This window comes from Aulostomus chinensis, chromosome 16 (assembly GCF_037954235.1).
Source record: "Aulostomus chinensis isolate RoL2024-O1b breed Wild chromosome 16, RoL_Achi_v1.0, whole genome shotgun sequence".
NCBI classification, from domain to species: Eukaryota; Metazoa; Chordata; class Actinopteri; order Syngnathiformes; family Aulostomidae; genus Aulostomus; species Aulostomus chinensis.
This window is the reverse complement of record NC_141335.1, coordinates 7,215,914-7,238,162: the sequence shown is the minus strand read 5'-3', so window position 1 is coordinate 7,238,162 and position 22,249 is coordinate 7,215,914. Positions and strand designations below refer to the sequence as shown.

General features: G+C 39.9%; 1 protein-coding gene across 4 annotated transcripts in view; it reads left to right on the top strand.

Moving 5' to 3' along the window:
- The window catches only part of phactr2 (phosphatase and actin regulator 2), a 34,158-nt gene extending 12,885 nt beyond the window's left edge, over positions 1-21,273 (top strand). For 2 of the 4 annotated variants that reach the window (XM_086179689.1, XM_086179691.1), the window contains exons 2-13: positions 7,779-7,964; positions 8,185-8,259; positions 8,597-8,737; positions 10,467-10,706; positions 11,469-11,991; positions 12,216-12,391; positions 13,454-13,610; positions 13,884-13,939; positions 15,237-15,298; positions 15,585-15,722; positions 16,653-16,729; positions 17,497-21,273. In XM_086179689.1, the coding sequence (XP_086035815.1) occupies positions 7,779-7,964; positions 8,185-8,259; positions 8,597-8,737; positions 10,467-10,706; positions 11,469-11,991; positions 12,216-12,391; positions 13,454-13,610; positions 13,884-13,939; positions 15,237-15,298; positions 15,585-15,722; positions 16,653-16,729; positions 17,497-17,512 (1,847 nt within the window). In that variant the 3' untranslated portion in view covers positions 17,513-21,273. Of the gene's footprint in view, positions 1-1,909; positions 2,141-7,778; positions 7,965-8,184; positions 8,260-8,596; positions 8,738-10,466; positions 10,707-11,468; positions 11,992-12,215; positions 12,392-13,453; positions 13,611-13,883; positions 13,940-15,236; positions 15,299-15,584; positions 15,723-16,652; positions 16,730-17,496 lie in introns of those variants that run through there. The other 2 variants (XM_086179690.1, XM_086179694.1) reach the window with 2 other exon arrangements.
- Positions 21,274-22,249: the final 976 nt, after the last annotated feature.

The window sequence follows — 22,249 nt, the reverse complement described above, 5'->3', positions numbered from 1 at the left end:
CATAATGCAAGACTCGGTCTAATTTGGTAGTACAGGTCTGGCTTCCTAACACTAGATGGCAGTGTTGGTCCTAATGGAAAATCCTCTCAACCCATTCACCACATCAATATTGAGAGAGCGAGTCAGGTCTGTCTGCTCGCTCAGTTCTGTCACCCTGAGAACTGCAAGGTCTCAACTGACACTGTGTTGACAGTGATGACAGATAACACTCTCTCTCTCTCTCTGTTTCTCTCTCTCACACATATATACGCTCACTCACACACACACACACACACACACACACACACACACACTACACTCGAGTTGACCGTATTCCTCGGTGGGAGGCGGGGTGAGCTCATGAGGCTAATATTAACCAGATATTATTTCTGTGTCCTACTATCAAAGGATTAAAATGGCAAAGCTGACAAACCATGACAGAGTTCCATCTTTGCCCCCCTTTCAACCCCTTCAGAGCTTTTTTCAGGGTCAACTGCCATCTCTCTCTGCAAAAATAAATCAGTTGGGGGGCGAGCCTCCTCTGCAGACACTGTCCAGACTATACTCATTTATTCATTACTGACTGTAAGCCAAAAATATTCTACCATGCAGGAGTCTGTTAATTCCCAAGAATCATCAGCCATGATTTTCTAATTTTAGTTCTGTAGGAAATGCCTAACATGTGGCCCGTGTTACTCTGAGGATCTCGGCGAGTTAACTTAAAATAAAACCATAAAATGAAGGCATAAATGTTTTAATATATATGAATATTTGATATTTATCTAACCGCTAAAGCAGGGTTACGTGAGCACTAGCATATTCAGGATGCTGTTGCACTCTAATGTGGAAATTTAATGAATGCCAGACTGTTCTACCCTGATTTGAAACAACTGATTTTGACAACAACATAAACTGAAAAGACTTTTGGTTCTGTGTTCATGTTTATGATTAAATCGTGTAATTCCCAGATACTGATGTGACTTCATTTTATTTGCTTCCTTTTATCGTGGGCAACCTTTGATGACAAAGCAATTCGAAGTGCTTCACACAGGCATGAAAAGGCGTGAGCGTAACATACGGCAGAGTTTTGGATGCAAGGTGTTTGGTGGGTTGCCAGCGCCAGTTAAGATAAGATAAAACAAGATAAGATAATCCTTTGTTAATCCCACAGTCAGGGAAATTCATTGATAGTTTAAAAAGAGCATCAGAGCATATTCAATCCAGCATCCAATATAAATTTAAAGAACTGTAAAAAAAAAAAAAAAAAAAAAGTACGATAATACCGTTAGTTAATAGAAAAAATGAATATGAGGAAATTTAAATAAAATAATCAAAAAAATATGTTCAAGTAGACCCTCAATAGGAATAAGCGGAAGACAATGGATGGATGGATGGATGGATGGATGTTCAAGTAGATGTAAAAGCCATAATGATACAGACGACCATAAAGTAACAAGACGTATCATTTAATAATTATGGAACAGTTTCAAGGAAAAAGTCCCAGTGTGAATGATTTCTAAGTCCAGCCCAATAGTTAAATTGAGGATTTATATTCAAGTTGCAACTCAAACATTATTTCAGCACTACACAACCATTATCCCCTCTCACCTCTCTGTTTATGGGTCTATTTGTGTGCCTGGGATATGTGCAGGTGTGTCTGCACCCATCAATAATTGTTGCTCCTGATCAATACCACATCCTACCATCGGTAATATGGGACTATTTTTGGTTTACTTGAAGCTTTCCCGCTCTGTCAGCCTTCTTGTCTTAGCCAGTAAAGTGGTGGCTGAAGGTGTCAGACCCTTCACCTTTGACCCCAGCAGCGCCTCTAATCTGCATAGAGGAATGAGAGGCATTTATGTGTTAGCGAGAGGAGGGAGGGAGGAGGAGGTGGGTGAAGGGAGGGGAGGGGAGGGGAGGGGACGTTACAACGTAGTAGCGAACCAGGAGTCAGTCAGTCAGTCAGTCAGTGAACTTACTTTCCAGCGGCTCAACCCATCACAAACTTGTTGGAAATGAACTCAAACTGCGCTCCCGGGCTGGATTCATGCGGGGATAGACGGCCGTGATTGCGGGTGAGGGAGCCCGGTGCGGTCCGGAGCTCCGGAGCAGCAGAATATGGGTCAGACCGCCGTGTCTGCCGTGTCCCAGACTGCGAGCGGTGAGTGTGTGTGTGTGTGTGTGTGTGTGTGTGTCTACATATGTGTGTACGTGCAGCCTCCTTCCTCTTCACACACATTCTATCTTTATTCAGGAAGTCTACTCCCCCCCCACACACACACACAACTTTTCTGTCGCAATTTTTCTCTCAGAGGAAGAAGCGCGTTCATGCTAGCTGGCTAACGGTTTTAAAACTTATTTACACTCGCGTGCATCACGTTCTCGCTTTCTATAAATGTCGCCGGCTGATATTGTTCTAAACACAGACGGAGAGGAGCTTTTCTAACCCAGGAACTGTTTTAAAAATGCTGCTTTGTTGCTGATAATAATGAAACGTAACAGTAAATGTGGGTTTTAGCAGCCAGTTTGACAGATGCAGGCTAACAGTCAAGAACCGTTGTAGCTGACGCATGCTGGATTGAGTCAGAAGCCTCCAAGTCAAGTTTGACAGTTGCATGGTTCATTTGTCTGACTCCTGGTAGACGAAGGGGACCCAAACTTTGTACCTGAGGAGGGCCAAAACCAAAAATGAATGGTTGGCTTGGGGTAAAAGCAACCATTTAAGCACAAAATGGTATAAAAACTTTTAATTCTTCATTGTCTTTTTTTCTGGTGCTGGTAACTTTTTTTTTGGAAACAATCAGAACCAACAAAAATAGTAACATTAGAAAGATGCACTGCAGCCTGAATTTAATTTTTTTTTAAAGTACAAATTAGGGATCTAACATAATTAAATGGTATTTTTACCTTACAAAAAGAGAAGCAACAGTGTGTGTTTCAGTGTGTATTAATAGGCCTGTGATTATTGTTATTGTTATTATATTACTTCTGGTGAGCTCCACTCTAAAGTACACCATAACTATTGTCCACAGTTATTTTTCTGGATCCGAGGGTCAGCTGTTTCATTTCTCAATTAAAATTCCCCAGACTACAAGGTCTCAAGTGAACTTTCACTTTGGTGAGCCAATCCGTGTAGTCTACAGATATGTGACACGTTAACTGAAGAAGAAAACACGTCAGTTTAGAACAAAAAACACCCCAAAAAAACATTTGATGGTGGCAGAAAGGATTTTGTAATTAGATCCAGAATTTTTCTCCCGGGTGATAAATGAGCTCGGAAGACTTGTGATTGTCACCGTCTTATTCGTTGTCATCGTCCTTCTTCACTTCAGTATTATTTCACAGTTTATAGTGGCGCAGACGGTGGAAGACATTTGTGTCAATAAAGATACAAACTCAATAGTTCTGCTGCAAAAGGTAGTCTAGTGTGAGACTGAAGGGCCTGGTGAGTGAATGAATGAATGCAGACAAAACTAGATCAGACGTATAGACGATCCTGCAAGACGACCTTTCACCCTGCTTTTCGCGGCTTATTCATTCTGAGAATATTTCAATGCAGAGACGTACAGCAAACCAACCAGATGAAAACAAACTCGGGCCTTGTTTTGATGCCGTCAGCAGGTAAAGTATAGAAGAGCCCTCACTGTGAGCAACATTCTTAGGAAGCTGAGGGTATCATAAAGACCTATGCTGCTCATTGTGGCAACATTATAGGTCAGGTGATAATGTTGTAATGTGCTTCCAATGCAGAATCTATATCACTAAGTGCTGTAGAGGGATTCACTCATTCATCGTTAACTAAAAGTCCTCTAACAGGCTTTTCCCTCGATATCAAACGAGGTCCATCTTTGTTAGCTAATTGGATCACCGGTGTGTGACTCAATTGTTGTTGTTTTTCAGCAGGCTCTCTCCATTTTCGATGTATTTTGGTGGACAGATAGACTATATTATGTGAAAAAAGTGATTTCAGCCATCCAACTGTAGCTCTTTCATCCTGTAGATCCTGTAGATCCTGGATCCGTAACCCAAAAGACTGATTCCAGCGTATGATAAAATGTGTTGTGGCCATGTATTTTAATGAAAGGGTGAAGAGCGATGCTCCTGGAGATGACATGGATCACCTTCTGAACACATAGCTTTTGTAGTTAGGTGGAATTTTGCAGTTAATTTGATTATACTCTGTTTATACTCTCCTTGGTGGAGGTGTGAGCTCTCTTCTGCTCTCTAGTTGAACATGAAGTTTTTATTTTGGAAAAAAAAATGAAGCAGGGAGAGAGAAGTAGGCTTAGAAAGATTCGTCAATGGAGTGTCTGTATAAAATGTTAATGCTTTTATCAGGTTTTTTCCGCTCCGGTGCTCAGCAACGCAGAAACACCACACAAGAGGTGGGCGTTCTGCAGTTTTTGTCACCTTGGATTGTACTTGAAAAATCCAGAGAAAACGGCATTTGAGTTCAAATTGTTTTTTTGTTTTATGCCGCAACTTTTCGTCTGCTTCTCCTGATCTAACCAAGCCTCCAAGTCCTGTGAGTATCATGGGTTTAGCTGCACGGACTCTGACCTACTTGTATTGGCCAGAGATTTGGAAGAAATGACCCAAGTGTTAAAACTGCAGCTAGTGCCCTGCGCCGCCCCTCCCTCCGCTCTCGTCCAACACCTCCTCTTGGTTTTCTGTTTTTTTCCCCCCCCGTCTCTTTGCTTCTTTCTCACTCTCCATCCCTCTTCCTCTGTTCATGACGTCTGGCTCTTCCCTCTCCGGTGACTTGCAGTGAAGGAAGGAAGCCTCTCCCTTTCCCCTCCTGCTCAACACATGTTCCCGCTGGAACTTCTGAAAAAGTCACACAAGCTGGCTTTGACGGTACATACTAAAACATGTTTGTACCAGACAGTATGCCATACCATAATACAATGAAGTGAAATACTACTGGATTGAACAGATGGTAGAGAAGTTGTGTGATTACTTATTCTCAGGATATGAGAGTGTCATGTGTAATATTTTGATATAACAACCCACATGACCTGGAGCCCTTCTTTTAGTTCTCTGAGTTCATAAATCCTGTGTGTGATTACTTCATTCAGATGACTGTTGCGCAATCCACACTTTCACACACACACACACACACACACACACACACACACACACACACACACACACACACACACTTTTCTACTGCTGCTTTATATCCAAATCCTGACTCACCCCTTTGGCGTGATGTTGAGAGTCATCTGTTTTTGAATAAAATGCCTCAGTGTGAACTCCAGTGTGGAACAATGGGTGCTGAGTCAGCAGTGAAGGTGGAAGTTAAAAGTATGAGTAAAGTCATTATGCTGTACATTAGACTGGCTTTTTATTATAGTGAGGCAGATGTAAAGATTCAGGTTCTTGCTAAGTGTTTCTTATAGCCTCAACCCTTGACCTTTAACTTTTGTCACAGACAACAGTTTTGACTTTAAAGTCGAAGAAACATGACAACTTTTTTTGGGAGATGGGCTGATTTGTAATCCTCCCCAGAGCCTGACAAGATGATCGATAACCTTCTCTCCCCTGTGAGCTGACTGCTAGTTAGCTTAGTGAAATCAATGGTAGTGGATGTGCTATCTTAAGCTAGCATCCAGGTTTTTATCTAAAGACTGATAAAAAAAATCCTATTGACTTATTTCCAAGTTTTAGGATTCATTCCTATTCAACTCTATTGTTATTGTCTCTAAGTTTCTCTCTCTCTCTCTCTCTCTCTCTCTCTCTCTCTCTCTCTCTCTCTCTCTCTCCTAGTAGTAAATCTATCCATTGTGCCAGTTTGGTTCACACTAGAAGTTCAATAGTCTGTCGAGCTAATGTTGATGGTAATTGCTGTGACTGATTTTCTCATCATTAGCAGCATAAAGAAGCTGCTGAAATGCACCTATTGTTGTGATTTGATATCGGCACAGGAAGAGGAAGTGTGTGTGTGTTTGTGTGTGTGTGTGTTAGACAGAGAGAGAGAATTAAATTGGTATCAGGGGAGAGCACATACTGAGCTCTCTACTGTACTTTTCCATGTCTTCATTCTTGTTTTTGTTGCCATGTTGTGCATGTGCTTGCAGGTTTTATTTTTTGGCACATGCCTCAGGATTCAGTACTGTAAGGGGATGTAGATGCCTAAGCTAAAGGAAGATACTTCAGTTATTATTTACATCCTTATTCTATTGTTCATCTCTCCTTTATAATCTTCTCTCCTGGCCACCAATCGCTTATATACCAAACATCGTACCTTATAAGGCCTATCGAGCACCACGTGTACACAAACATCTAATTTTGGCACCTGTTAAATGAAAGGTTGTAATGCATATGAGAAAATATTCCAATTCATTTTGGAGTGTATCAAGTGTGATTTCTTCACCGAAATGGACTGAACATCTGAATCATCCTGATAATTTTAGAAAGTGTTGTAGTCTGAAATCTCAGAGACTTTTATGCTGATTAGGTTGCTGATTAAGCCTCTTAAAAAGAACAAAACTGCACTGTGTTGCTGATTCAACCAACCTCTGTTACACTCTTGTCAGTAGTTGTTTGAAGGCACGTGAGCTGAGTTGGTATTTGAACGTCTTTTCCATCATGAACGGATTTAGTCCACCCGTTTAGTCCTCACTGTACAGGAAAAATATTGCAAAATCATGGAAATATTCAAAGTTGGAAACTTTCCATGGGAATTAACCGGAATATACAGGGAAGATCGGGGAAGTTTTTTTTCCTAATGACATTTACCTCACACATGCATGAAACATTTCTGATGTGCATTTTAACAATTCAATTGCGCGTTGATGTTTAAAAGTATTTTACAGTTGATGGACACACTAGCTAGCACAAGGCAGACATTTATCTATGTATGTGATGGAAGATTGCTCAGTGCATGAAGAGGGCGTGGCCTCAAAAGCCTTCACTGAAATGACAAAGGCACTCATAATCAATCCAATTAATTCTAATATTGTACCTCTCATGTATTTTCATATTTCTTCCCAAGCTGAACTTTCCATAGAAACTCTAAAAATTTACTAGAAGCTTTCCAGTTTCCACCCCTTTGCCAACCAAGGAGAATGTTAGGTGCAGTCTCATTGTAAAGGCCATATAAAATAAATTTAGAATGTTTTTATTTATGACAATTCCCCAGTGCCCAACAGGACATGTTTTAATTGCTTCTTTTTACCAATCAACAGTCCATAAGCTAAAAACTCTTGATTTTTCGACTGAAAACTTCTAAAAAAGATTAATTAGTAATAGTTTGTTTTAATTTTCTTTTGATCGACTAATCAATTAAATGTTGCAGCTCTAGTGAGAGTGGGTAAGAACAAACCGAATAAATATCATAGATTATTTATATTAGATTAAAGGAACAGAGTCAGTCATTTACGGCACATCCTGTAAACTGCTGTTCACGCCCCTCCCCAAGTGACCAAACTAGCCACAACCTATAACTTCATTTCACGGCTCTGAACACTCCACATGCACAGTAGCATAGTTGTAACATTTCTTTGAGTGAATTATTTAGGAATTTTCAGGCACAAATTATAAGATTCAATGAAATGTCACCTAAAATTAACTCCATACAGTCAAAAATCCTGAGTGTTTCAGCAGAGACATGAAGTTAAACAACAGGGGGGATGGGGAATCACACACACACACACACACACACACACCATTTGAATTTTTTCTTACAAGAGTTGCTTCATTGTATAACTGCATAGATCATCAAATATATCAATATTATTTCTATACATGAAAAAAATGATCATTTTTTGTGTTTTGTATCCGTGTGTTTCTTCTAGTCGATGGGTTGGATAAATCGGCATCACTGGCCAGCTGTGACGTGGTGGTGGACAGCACCAGCAATACCCAGAATGCTCCTTCATCACGGCAGCAGCGAGGCAAGCTATCCTCGCTGGGGAAACTGTTCAAACCCTGGAAGTGGAGGAAGAAGAAAACTAGCGACAAGTTCCAGGATCTTTCCAAAGGTAAGAAGTCTGTGTGAAAGGAAAGCAACAGTGTCAACAGACCAAAGTGGAAATCGTGTGAAGAGGATATTTTAAGGCAAAACAGTTGCACTGTGTTGCTTTGAAGGGTGACCGCATTTTAGCTGTTGAATTCCTTCAAATAATAATGCCTATCTGAATGTATTGAATTCCCCAAATCAATCAGGCTGTCACCTTGATCTCAACCTTGTTCATGTTTCAGTTTTGGAGAGAAAAATCTCAACCAGACAAACAAGAGAAGAGCTTATCAGGAAGGGAGTACTTATTCCTGAGCAAGGTTTGTCCCATTCATCGACTCCTCTTATACTGACAGGAACATTAGGCCACTGTTTAAAAGTACACACAGACAGAATGAGGGAAGACATTGTTTCACATCCGAACTGACGGTGGAGGTCGTCAGAGCGCCAAATCTATTTCCGTGTAAAATGGATGGCTTGGACAGTCTGAACAGTATGTTGCTGTAAAAATGCTAAATGTCACGCAGTACAGACATAATTTAAAACAAAAAAAGAAGCTGTCCTGCATTCAAACAGTAATCCGCCTAGTTGTATTTCTTTTTCCTGACTTGACCATTTTTTCATCAACTGTTTTACTGACTTTTGTTACTCCCTTAGATGAGCCAATCCGCAGTGAAAATTTGAATGGCCACGCTACATCCAGTCTGACACCTGAGGAGGTCAAAGTTGACATTGAATCAACAGAAACACAACCAGAAGAGCAGGGCGCTCGGCCCATCAGCAGTGAGGACAAAACAGGTAACTTTTTGTTCCATGTTTTCCTCTGGACAGGTGGCGCTCGCATTTAGCTGAGTAGCCCCGAATATAGCGTTTTCATGTCGTGCAGACTTGACTAAACTATCAACAGCTTCAAATGGGACATGAACACTAAACTCTTCAAAACATTAAGGTAGACCATGCAGAAGAAACAAAGGACGAGCAAAACAAGAACACAGTTGCAAACTGCAACATAGACACGATCAGGTTTAGTTCATTACCATTGTCCTCACCTAGACAAATAAGGCTAAGCTACAGCTGCAGTTTTTCCTTGCCACATAAAAGTATCTACTCCATTAGGTTCTCTGACAAAGCTCCTGGAAGTACATAAAGTTGGTGGCCCCTCTGAAAGGGCTCACGAGTTGCTGCGGTGCAAAACTGCCTATGACGTCTAAAATGAGCTTTGGTCATGATTACTGCTAATCTTCAGATCTCAGTTCAGTCTCGGGCGTTAGCCTGGAGATGTTGTGTCTCATATGCATGTTAGAAACCTCAGCAACAACAAACTTCATTCATGTTTTTTTGTTGTTGTTGTTTTTATAACTTTTATTTCCCCAAATAGAAGTGAGGTACTGTTAGGAAAAACTGGGACAGCTCTCCAAGGGGCACACTAAAATCAAATGTAAAATGTTCCCACAAAGACATTGACATCATAGTTGAGGACTAAAGATGTTTTCAACTGTGCAAAGAGGGACGAAGAATGTCAGAAAGATGCTCGGTGAGAATTGTTCCAAAATTCTGTCTCCAGTATTTCTTAAAGTGGCTTCTGGGAGTGATAACAATTTTCATCATCAATGAAAAACATTTCAAAGCTTTCTGCTACATGGACACAAATTTTATCCAAAGTAATGATGTTTCTGTTAGCCAACATAGGATTGTACAAGTTCATGATTTTATGGGTTGTAGTTTGATTGTAGATTGTGCAAAAACTCTTCTTTTAGTAAGACGCTCTAACTAGCAGAGCTTAGACAGTCAAATCTTTGTAGAATTATGAGCTGTGCCTGCTAATAAGCAGATGCCAAAAACCATTACTCTCAGACAGGCGTGTTGCTGCCAAATGCTGTAAAATTGTAGTAATAAAATTGTCGATCAGTGTCGAAACATGTTTTATTATTATTATTATTGTCAGCGGATGTGGGAGTTGAACACCCCTTGAAACCATTTTCATAAGCTAGTTGAATATTGTAGTTATTTTTAGATGTTGGTTTCTTTGAAGCTTCTTGAATGCTTTTCTACCGGCAGCAGTTTTCTGGCTGACACGGAAACCTCTGTGGGATCTTTGCCTGGGTCCAAAGTGTTCAAATAGATGTTCCCATTAAATCAGCCTGCAGCCGTCTAAACAGAGCAGTAGCCATCTCTTAATGCTTCGCCTGCCCTTGGGAAACAAACCACTGCTCTTCTGTCTGATGCTGCTTTCATCTCAATCCTGTTAGCATTGAACCCTGAGCCATTTGGAGACATCTGTGCTTCTGTCAGTAATCAGAAATGTTCAGGCAGCAAACATGGTCATACAGTAGCAACATACCATCACACTGCAAAGGTCAATGGGTACATTGTCATGTCCCATTTGATTCCTAATCCTAAATATTTGATCAAACTCATCCTCATCTTCTTTGTCATTTACCTCTTTGCATGTCTATCTTTTATCTTAAATTTATTCCCCCTTTAACCTCCACATACTTTTCCTTCCTGCTTCCTCTGATGTGCTCAGAGAAATGTGATACTAAACCCCTCGCCCGTGCAAATCCCGTGCGACCCCGGGACGCTCCACCTAAAAAACAGGACACTCTGCCCGCCTCCTCCAAACCTGCAGGTGGCACTGGGGCCACATTGAGGCACAGAGATGGTTCATCAGGGACTAAAAAGACTGCTAAAAGTACAGGCAAGGCAGGCTCATCCACACAAGCTAAAGCTAACCCGCGGAGCACTAACAACACTAGTCGCGGGACCGGTAAGTTTCAGCTGGTGAGGACTGAAGCCAGTTTGCCTGTTGATGTTCCTGCATGCATTGGAAAATGTGCTCATGTCGCTGTGTGATGGAACGTCAAACAAGCTCACTGCATGTGGCTCCATGTACACACCTACATATATCTGAGAATGGTCGTTGAGTTTGTGTCAACTCAGTATTTTCCCTCATTAGACAGGATTCCCTGTGAACTGGCAAACTGGAAGTGTCACATTTATAATTGGTTTCTAGAGAAAGCAGAAGTAAAAATGAGCGGTTTTGACTTATGGCATGATGATTCCAACCTCACCCTGTGTGTGTGTGTGTGTGTGTGTTTGTGTGTGTGTGTGTGTGTGTGTAACCTCCAGCATGATAAAACTACATAGCTCAAAATATTGCATGTGATGATCATGCAGGCTTTTATGAATGCCTTTGGTTGTGTGCCATGTCGAGTTACTGAAGTGATTGTTTCATCAGTGTTTTGATAACATTTTAAGTTCTTCAGGCAAATTTTACCAACACACAAAGAAACTTCACAGACATTACAATGGATAATTCATTCACCAATATATCAGATATTCAAAATACGTCACATTTTTTAGATGACAAGAAAAGCTTTATATATATATATATATATATATATATATATATATACACACACACACACACACACACACACAGAATTGCTCAGCTAATCATCTCCTTTATTTATTCACTGAGACAGAAACAAGTGCAGTGCAGTTCTTCATGTTGCTTTGTCTTTCACAGCCAAATCTTCTCATCCAAAGAAGATAACAAAGACCACCACAACCACACCTCGTTCCCGTGCGCCTAAGGATAGCGGAACTGCAGTAGTGACTGATGGGACGAATGCAAGGACCAACCGGAAAGCAGGCTCTCAAACATCTTCATTGGTATCTCAAAAGGCTTCCACAGAGACTCCAAGTCAGCCTGGGGAGTTAAAATCCTCACCCGTCTCCTCAGACCCCCAGCCCAGCTCATTTCAAGCCTTGGACACTGAGGCAGAAGGAACTCATGCTGCTGGTCAACCTGGTCTAGAGACCAAATCTTCCACCAGTGCCTCTACAGAGGGTCAGGAGAGGAACGACACGGCCCTTGAGACTGCTGATCTGTCTCCCCACATCAATGCTGCTACAGAAGACACCTCCTTCACAGAGGGAGAGACTGACAGCAGCTCAGAGCAGGAGAAGCAGGAGGGAACCAGGGGGGAGGAAGAAGAAGCAGAAAAGAAAAAAGAAGAGAGGGAGTCTGCTGTGGAGAACTGCTTGAGGTAAAAATCAAGTTAAGATGTGCAAGTTGGTGAAAGATTCTTTGTGTTCACTTCCTCTGCATGCCTGTCTGATACTTAGAGAGTGCATTACACAGCCACTCTGGTGTCATATGATACTTGAATAAATTGTGTGTAATAAAAAAAAAAAAAAGAACATTTGCAGGATGCAGCTGCACGAGTCTCATGATGTTTATGTGCTCACACTGTATTACTGTGTCATGCAGGATGTCTGAGGTACCAGCAGTAAAACCACAGGGCCATAGTGTGAACACAGAGCAGGTTGAGGTGACGGTGATCCCTGATAGACCTCAAGACAGCCAAACTAGTGACTCTGACTCCGATGGACCAATCCTGTACCGCGATGAGGAGGAGGATGAAGAGGAAGACGAGTACACAAACAGTACGGCATTAGATGTGTTACACATTAATGGAAATGCACCAGTATTTCACTCGCAGAACTTGAATAATACCAAACACTGGAGTCATTGAGATAGCTTGCAAAGAGTAATAGGCCTCACTTATTCATGTTTCCTTTGTTTTTCTTGCATAAAGCAAAAAAAGGAAAACAAGCACACAATTATTTGATAAATCAGTACATTGAAGGGCAATTAATCTAAAATAAGTCATAATACCTCTGTCACCAAAAAAGCAGAAATTAACTGGTCAAAGTATCAGATGTATGATCATGGTGTTGGAGTTTCGGGTTTCACTTCATTTGACTCCTTAGATGTACAACAAAATACTGGTGTCTCGATAACGTTCACTTACAATAAGAACACAGAAACAAAATGTTGCTCGTACGTGCAATTTAAGATGATATCTGTGTGTTTGCACATTTCAAGCATGAGGCTCAGAGACTGTAGGAAACGGCTCCATGAATGATTATGATTAACTTGACCAAGGTGTCAGAAAGAAGCAGCAGTCCTGGGTTTTTATTTCTATTTGGCCAGTGATGCATCACCTTTAGAATACACAGTTCACAGGTTTACCTTGACTCACAATACTGGTAGATGTTCCTACCAGCAGGTTTGTGGTATAAATCAGTTCAACACTGAAATGAGCAGGACTGTACTTTAAATGTACCTGTTTCAGAATATTTAATTGGCTTTCGTCTTGATTCAAAATCTTTTCTAGTTTTTGAAATGAATTTTATCTCCCCTTTCAGTTTTGATTTTGATTTCTTTTTCAGTTACACTGATTTGTTACAGTTGTGGCTTCTTATTTGTGAGCTTCTATTGCTTTGAAAACACAAATCAAAGTGCTGGATTGATCAAAACAAGCTATGCTGTGTAATCCAATATGACTCACTTTGGTTGTAATGCTTTTCATTAAAGAACATCACACTTTTAAATAATCATGTTGCCATTTGCTTCAGCGATGGTTTGTCATCATCGGCAGCTGAAGTGAAAATAGTTTCAGGACCTCATGAAGATATTTCCCCTTTTCTTTGTCTCTGTTCCAGGTTCTCTGGCCAGCAAGATCCGTCGGCGAGACACCCTGAACATCAAGCTTGGGAACCGGCCCAGCAAGAGGGAGTTGGAGGAGAAAAACATTCTACCACGGAGCTCAGAGACAGAGAGGCATGAGCTACGGCAGCAGATAGGCTGTAAACTAGTCAGGTACGCGCACACACATGCCAATGTAGTATGGTGTGACTTTAAATCATAGATTTGGCAGGGTTCTGAAGTGATTATTTGAGATTTTTGGTGTAGTTGTGGTGTTCTGATTTAAAGGAATCAAGTTGAAAATATGATTTGTGCCTTTTGAGTTTTACTTTTAGGTGAATCAGCCTTTGGATTATCAACAGGGATCAAAAGTCATATTTTCACTCAGAAATTGATATAAAACTGCTCTGTTCTGAGAAGTGTATAAAAATGGTTTTCTCATTTCAGGCGTTTGAGCCAAAGACCCACCACAGAGGAGCTGGAGCAGAGGAACATTCTCAAACGTAAGTTACTGGAATACATTACCAAAGAACGGGCTGTTCTGATCTACTATTTTAATGGTTATCATAAAGTTGAAACCCTAAACAGTCACTTCATGTAATTTTCTCGTTATGAGTATTTGATGAATCAGCATGGGAAAGTGATGTACTGCTTTTTAGTTGTTAACTTACCCTTCCTATGTTAAATTGTCGTAATTTTTAAATGTGAGGTGTGTTAAATTGGGTTTCCACATGATGGTGTATGTAGATGCTACATAAAACAACATCATAATTTTGAAATAGGGACAGTTTAGTGGTACCTGTTAACTATTAAACAACAACAAGAGATTATGGATCTCAAAACTACAGAGGGAGACAAAGACAGTGCTAGAAATTACTTTTTTAATGCCGTTATCTTGAGATGACAAGATAATTATTACATTATCTTGAGATAACTACGTTTTTTCTTTTGATAACCTGTTTAGTCGTCATATTTTGAGAGAAGAACGTGTCGAGGTAACAAGATAATTTGACTCATTTTCACAAGAAAACAAGTTTTGTTATCTCCTGATTTAACAGCAACAGTACAGTTTTCAAGAGTAATGACAATCGGGGCTGTTTGAAGCGTCGATATGAAACTGGATATGCTGTTTATTATTAGAAAAAATATGAGTTGAATGTACTGATTTTAATGTTTGACTTTTAAATATTTGCACTCAGTGTGTCCACACCACATAGGCCAAAAACACAGTTGTGTTTCTTCCAAAGTTTATACAAATGTAATAAAATAGCCACTCCTGTTTCCAACAGGGATCCTAGAGGTTCCAGCCGTCCAGTTTTATTCTGCTGCTGCCACTCTCAGATCAGCAGTTACGCCCTTGGGCGTCCCATCAATCAGAGAGATGAGACAAAAGTCTAATAAACGAACCGCTGTCTGTTTGACAGTGATGTGCCCAGTCACTTTGTGGGTCTTGTAAGAATGTTCAGGATAAAAACAAAGAAATTGTAGTTTCTCTCCATCATTCTGGGAAGGGAAGATGTGTCTGTCACTGTTTACCTACACATACCCAAAAATTTACATCCATAAAAATACTACAATGGTGGATTGCAATAGAATCACTTAGGATGATTCATTCAGTCCACAGCAGATGGCAAACGACATAGTTTCACCTTTTTGCTTTAGTTTGTCTTTCAGTCACAATCATGCGGCCACGGTCCTGGTTTTAATAAGGCCAATCACATCTGACGGCTATAAATAGAAGCAAACGCTTGTTGCAGGCACAGCGGGTGTGAAATGACTCTCTCGTTTCTCTGCATGCAGAAAAGAATGAAGCCGAGGAGCATGAAGCCAAGCAGGAGATTAAAAGGAGACTCTCCAGAAAGGTACTGTAAACAATAACCAAACCCACACACGTTCAAGAGAACTGGGAGGACATGGAGGGACACTATATTTAGCTGCTAATATGCTTCCCTCCCCCTTATTATACATGGTAGAAAAGGAAAGAAAAGATGCTTTGTGCTGTGAAATCATCCCATCTAGTGGACACGGATGTAACTGAAGCAGAAAATTCAGCTGAGACATCAACTCTCAGCCAGTCTCTTCCCTGCAGCTCTTAGAATAATAAATTGAGTCTTAAATGTAAAATCTAAATCCTGTTTTCGTGTGTAGCTGAGTGTTCGGCCTACCGTGGCGGAGCTGGTCGCTCGAAGAATCCTGCGTTTTAACGAGTATGTGGAGGTAACAGATGCCAAGGATTATGACCGGCGGGCCGACAAGCCCTGGACGCGACTCACCCCTGCTGACAAGGTGCTACAGGCCTACAGTCTGTTTAATGAGATGCTGCTTTGTAATTTGGGTGATATATTGGCTGCTGTTGTCATTTCACTGACTTCTCGATTCACTACAAGTCACTGGACCATCTCGTGTTTTAACACGAAAGTTCATTTTGTATGAAAACACATGAAAAGTTAACAAATATGGACCATAATTGTAAGTGAAGACTGACATATATCAGTTTGGCCAATATTAGATCAATATCATAGATGTAGGAGGTCTGCACACAGAATATGTTATCCAATATGATTTTTTTTTTTTTTTTTGTAGTTATAGTACATAATTCTGAAAAAATTGATCATCATCAATCATCATCTTGGATGATTGAATTGAACTGTAGATCAAATGGATAAATATGTATTTGCCGATGTATTAATATCACCATTTTCTTACTCTATAATACTCATGTCTGGCACTACCTGTCAGTAGATGTGTTTCTTAGTATATTTGTGAACAATGAAAACTACTCAAAGTGCCTTTTTATATACGTCAAAAATAAGATGCATTCATTCTGTTGTGTGCATGACCACACGTGTATTTATCACTTTCATATTGGTCATTTCGGGTGATTCCCAGTTCCAGTTATGGCTAATTTCCAATCTGCAGCATTGCAGATGTGCAGGAAATGGGCACTGACAGCTGTAAAAGCACCCAAGAGAACCCTCAAGCACCCTCAGATTTTCCTGCAGATCCAAAGTGAGGACGAGCATCAAAAACCCTGAGAGGGAACATCAAGTCTGAGCCACAAACCCTGTGATTAGTGGAGAAAGCAGCTGCTGTTGATGGTGTGTGTAGGAGGGCAGGTGGCCTTGTACTGCTACATATGTTTTTACAATCACGTGTGTGTGTGTGTGTGTGTGTCCGTGTCCGTGTCCGTGTCCGTGTCCGTGTCCTACCACTTAGGCTGCTATCCGTAAGGAGCTGAATGAGTTCAAGAGCCGGGAGATGGAGGTCCACGAAGACAGCAAACAGTTCACCAGGTACCTAAGTGGTCAAACACTTCAACCATTTTGAGACCTTGACTATAACAAACACTTCTTTCACAATCAGGGTTCCATGTGTCCTGAAACACAGTTGTGAAAAAACTTGCAACTTGAGAGCTACATTAGAGTATCCTTGAAAATCTTGTGTTGTCCTGGAAAATTACACAAACACTCTCCTGACTCCCTGAAGCTGAGAATAAACTCCTTAGACGGATAACATTTCCACCCGAAGTGTTCAGGATCACATCGATGATCAGGTTGATGTTTTTGGACAAGAATATATTAAAAATGGTTTCTCCCACATTGTTTCAATGTGGAGAGCCAGTAACAAATGATGTTCCACAGGAAATATGCAAAGTCATCCACTGACTAATGTTTAATACATTTTCATTTTCTGAGTAACAACCTCAACACGGCCCATGACTCATCCTCAAACCAGCAGGCCAGGCAATATTTCAGTGCATCATATATCTTCAGTCCAGAAACTGAAGTGACAGGGATTTGATCAGTTATAAAAATGACTAAGAATGTTCAAGGTGTCTTATGGGTATGGAGATGCCAATGTACCCGGAATGTTTCATAAGAGGAAGTATCGCAGTATATAACAACAATGATATTTTGTCTCACCCCTAATGAAACGATTAGTGTGCAGCTTCTATAAAAGGATTCATCTTTACAGTTATTTATCTGAGGAGCGGGAAAAAAAAATCTGAAGTACTGTTTTTATGTTTATCCATGGAGTAAGCCTGTGTGTTTGTTTTCAGGTTCCATCGGCCCTGAGCTGTGTCACTTTCAGCTGGATGTCAGCATCACTCGAGCTGTCCGGCCTCCAGGAGTCGTTCCACATCTGCAGTAGCTCAGTCCACTTTACTTTGAGATCCTTTCACTCCTGTTGAAATGTACTTAAGTTTAAATTAACAGCTACAGGTGTGTCATAAGTGGCCTCCAGTGAAACATTTGCACAAATCTATATTGAGAACAGTGGTGTTTCTAGTGCCCTGGTTAGAATGATTAATTTATTGTGGTTGGCTAGAACCTGCTGGGGTTTTTTTTGGTTTGGTTTGGTTTGTTTTTTTTCTTTTTGGTTCACCTCAGGCCTTGCGATGAGTCAGGAAGTAGAAGCAAAGATTGTAAGTATGAATGTGGCCCAATTATAATTTAGATAAACACAAAATTACTTCATAAGGTTGCCTCGTCACAAACCCCCACATGGACGTCCTTTGAGAGCAGAAGTGTTTGGATGTACAGTGCCTATGACATAGATCATCGGGGGGTAGCAGTTTGTTCCGCTCCAGTGTGCCTCTTAGACTTTAATCTGATATACTGCAATTTATTTTCGATATGTTTAAACTACATTGCCACTAGAGGGCATTATATCATAAGACATATGGACTGTTAGGATGACGTATTGGCTTATGAAGGATAACTGGTGGGAGCTGTCGACCCTGAAGGAGTGATCCGTACCTCGAGGCGTTACCAGTAAAGTGCAATGCAAAGCAGCATGAGCCATATCTAAGCCTTCAGCACTCCTGATCATACACGGGCCTCTGGTGTCCTGTGTTGTCACTGAAGTGCTGTTAAAAAAAAAATCAACAAGCTTTGACTTCAGTTTTTAGCTTTTGGCTGAGGCCCTTCATAGGTAACTTTGTGCCAAAGAATAAGCAAAGATTTGATTGTAGATTGGTATTTATCAATTTGAGTGTTTACTGCTCTGATGTTGGGTGGAGTTCATACAATTTTTTTTTTCTTATGAGAGGAGACGGAGTTCCATTCGTGGGCTGATGAGAGTGTGAGGACTTACTTTTCCGTTTTCATGAACATGTATTTGCAATTTATGAAGAAGAGACTCAAGAATGTCTGCATTTTCCCCAACATGCCCTTTGAAGCTAGCGCTAATGGTTTGTTTTGTCAACACGGTTTCGGTTGTGTTTTTGCTCCCAAAGTCTTGAATTATATCATTAACCAGTAATGAATTATTTGATATTTTGGGAAACAAATTTTGTTTGATGAGAAATTTAATAAAACTTCATGTCCGTCCTTTAGATATGAAGCTGCAGAAACGGCAGCTGCTTAGCTTAGCTTAGCTTAGTGTAGCATTGTATAAAGGCTCGCTCTCCAAAGTTCGCCGATTTACATGTTATATTTTATTTGCTTAATCTGGATAAAGCCAAATTGGAAAGAGATGAGCAACTCCCCACCATTCGCCTAAGCTAAGCTAACTTCCTGCTGGCGCTAATGTCATATGTAGCAAAATTAAAAGCTTTATAAATCTTATCTTTAAACTGTATTTATACTGTATTTCCCCAAATGTCGATTCCTTTTAAAGTATAGGCAAGGAAAAACAACACATTACAAGCAGGAGCAGACGAGTATTTCTGGGTTTTTTTCTGTCAGCAAACATCATGGTAACACCGTATTTCACTGCTCTATAGAATTTGACTTTTAGATCAACTCACAAAAGTTTTCAGAATTGTTTTTCCATCAAACATGAATTTTGTGATTGCAGAAACATTGAACAGAACTCTGTGACAGTATATGCCTTGGTGTTGGTGTGCAGATATTCAGAAATGTTGGATTTGTGTGGTTAAAAGGGTCAGGCAGTCGGGCGTCATTGATGCATTCATAGATTTTCTTCAGTTAATTGTCTGTCAAAATAAATTTCAAATACTTGAAGTGCATTTGAAATATGAAGGGGTTCAATGAATAATGACTTGTGTTGATGCCAGAGTGTTTGGCCGGTCTTTTTGAAGAGGAAATTCAAAAAGTGAAGAGGTGGACTCACAACGAGCTTACAAAAGTATTTCGAAGAAAAGCGATGACTAATCCATTGCTGTGGATTTTTATACAAATTAAAGTCTTGTTTCTGTAATTTTCTCCTTCCTAGTGTACCGTAATTGTTTGCTAATAGGGACTGACGGAGCTTGCTGACGTCCGAAGCGTTGTGTTCCAATAATGGGTCGCAACACTCATCATTCGTACAAACAAAAGCTGAAAAAGGACACAAATTAATCATTTCTGCTTCTGAATGTGCAGGCGGTGGTCGTAACATGAAAACGTGTACAGTGGTGGGAAAAGAACCAACAGTATTCATTCATTTTGATGTCTATATTGAATATTTTGTACAGAATGTATATCAAGCATGTGCATACATCGAAGTCAATTTTAATACCAATATGTTACAGTAGAACTATAATGTGAATGTTTTAGCTCTGACTGTAGTCGTCTTGTTTTTGTTTGTTTTTTTTGTTTGTTTTTGTTAAACTGTTGTCCCTAACGAGCATATGAGTGATGTTCCTGGGCAGCATATCAAAAATAGTATGTAGAATAATTGCCATGTCAGACCATGAACTATAAATTATGAAGTTGGTGATAAATTTCTCTATGTATGGGTACCCCCCCAACCCCGGGCTTTGCTTGGATTTATCTTTGCCGGTGATGAAAGTTCACCATTTTTCAGCTCTAAAATCGGACTTAAAATGATACGGGTGTATGGCGTCCGCTTGCATCGGTCAACATGGGTCCAGAGCAAATATCATATTCATAAAAATCTATTTCAGATCTAAAGATCAAAAGTCTTAGATTCGTGTTGCAGCTTTGGTTCTGTCTTCAAACAGAAGAAAAGAATCCAGAAGAAGAATAACAGTAAAACCCTCCTCACTATTTACTATTTATAAGCAGTGCAACAAGTTGAAATAATGTGAGCAGGTGTAAAGATATTGTTAATATATTCATCAACTTGTGCTCCTTGCAAACATTCATAAAATCAATATCAAATAGACAAAACAATACTTGCTAACACTCATGAATGACACAAGCTCATAAAGTTTCTACAATCCACTGGCTGTATATTGCTTATAAATAATAAATGGGGAGAGTGAGATGAATATATTTAAGACTTTACTAAGACTAAGGTGACTTTATAATATCTACATAGTCCTGGACTTAACTGCCACCGTGTCAATTTGTATGTTTCCTTTTTCTCACGTGTAGCCAAGTCCCAGTAAAAAGTGAAGAACCGTGAATCAAATTCATTAAAGATTAACATTCACACAATTTCGAAAATATAATTTACATTTATCCATGTCGTTGATTTTCACCTCGTTGATTACTGGGAATGTGTTCACGTATTCTTCCCATTCATTTTCAAAAAAAGTCCTCAGTTATAACTTTTGGTTGGAATGATTCATGGCCATTGTGCTTTATTATTGGTGCTCGCGGCTTCTATCGTTTCCTCTGCTGCCCAGTGAAAACCTCTTTATCTTTAACATGTTGATCATGTCCAAGTGTTACTCAGTCACACTATTGAGCTTTAAAACTTTAAAAGCAGTGGCAGTTGTTGTTGTTGTTTTTTGTTTGTTTTTTAGAATACAAATGCAGCAATAATCTCAAAGCAGTCGACCGGATTATCTACCTGTATGTAACACCTTCACTGTATGTTTGACGTCATAGAGGATTGAAGTCACGGTGATGTCATTTGCGCCCTGAAACATCTACTGTTATACTCCCAACTGTGCATATGGGTTTTGTACATAAAGATTCATGAAAACATCCTTTTTTGGGATCCCTTTTTTTTTCCCATACCACCAGTATTACTTTTAATACGTATGTTACACAGTAGGGTGGGTGTACACTTGATAGACCAGTATGGCCTGAAACTCATTTAAAAACAAAACACGACGCGTTCATAATGCACATACTTCAAGAAAAAAAAATCCAGTGTCCTCCATTTCTCCTCATGTTTTAATTCTGAATGTTATTGCCTGCCAAACATGGACAAAATGTCAAGTATGACTTTAACAGACTATTATTTTTTTTGTTAAGTCTCTCTAGAAATATGCTACTGTAGATTTAATTGTGTGTGTGTGTGTGTGTGTGTGTGTGTGTGTGTGTGTGTGTGTGTGTGTGTGTGTGTGTGTGTGTGTGTGTGTGTGTGGTTAGACTAACTTGGGTTTTGCCGATAGGAGCAGATCAGTCAGCGAATATGCTTGCTAGCTTGATCATGCTAAAGTTAGCCTATATTCTCTACCAAATATAACTTCTGATTTTGGTAAACTGTAACATGTTTGTGGGTTTTTTTTTGATACAATGTATCAGATAATACAACTGGATCAAATCACCCATGACAACATCTAAAAGAAGGAAGTTGATGGTTGTTGTTTTTACATTAACATGAATTAGGGATGTGTCTAACAGGAACAAATCAGCGCTAAGAGACTCAGCGCGCATCATCTCATTGCATATGCATTGCTATCAGTGCTGATGATGTCAGTTTCTCACTCTTGTGGTGATTGGTGGCGTATACTGTATCTGCTCCCAGAATCCAATTAAATTAAATCCTGTGCATGTCGTTAAACACGCAATTCATGTTACATGCAAAACAATCACAGTGAATTAATAATGGTATGATGGACTGAAAAAAAAAAAACCCGAATGAGAGAGAAAATGCATAAGGCCAGATTTCTGATAAATTTCCCACAAGAATGTTGTTTCTGAATGTTTTTTTCAAGTGTGTGTGTG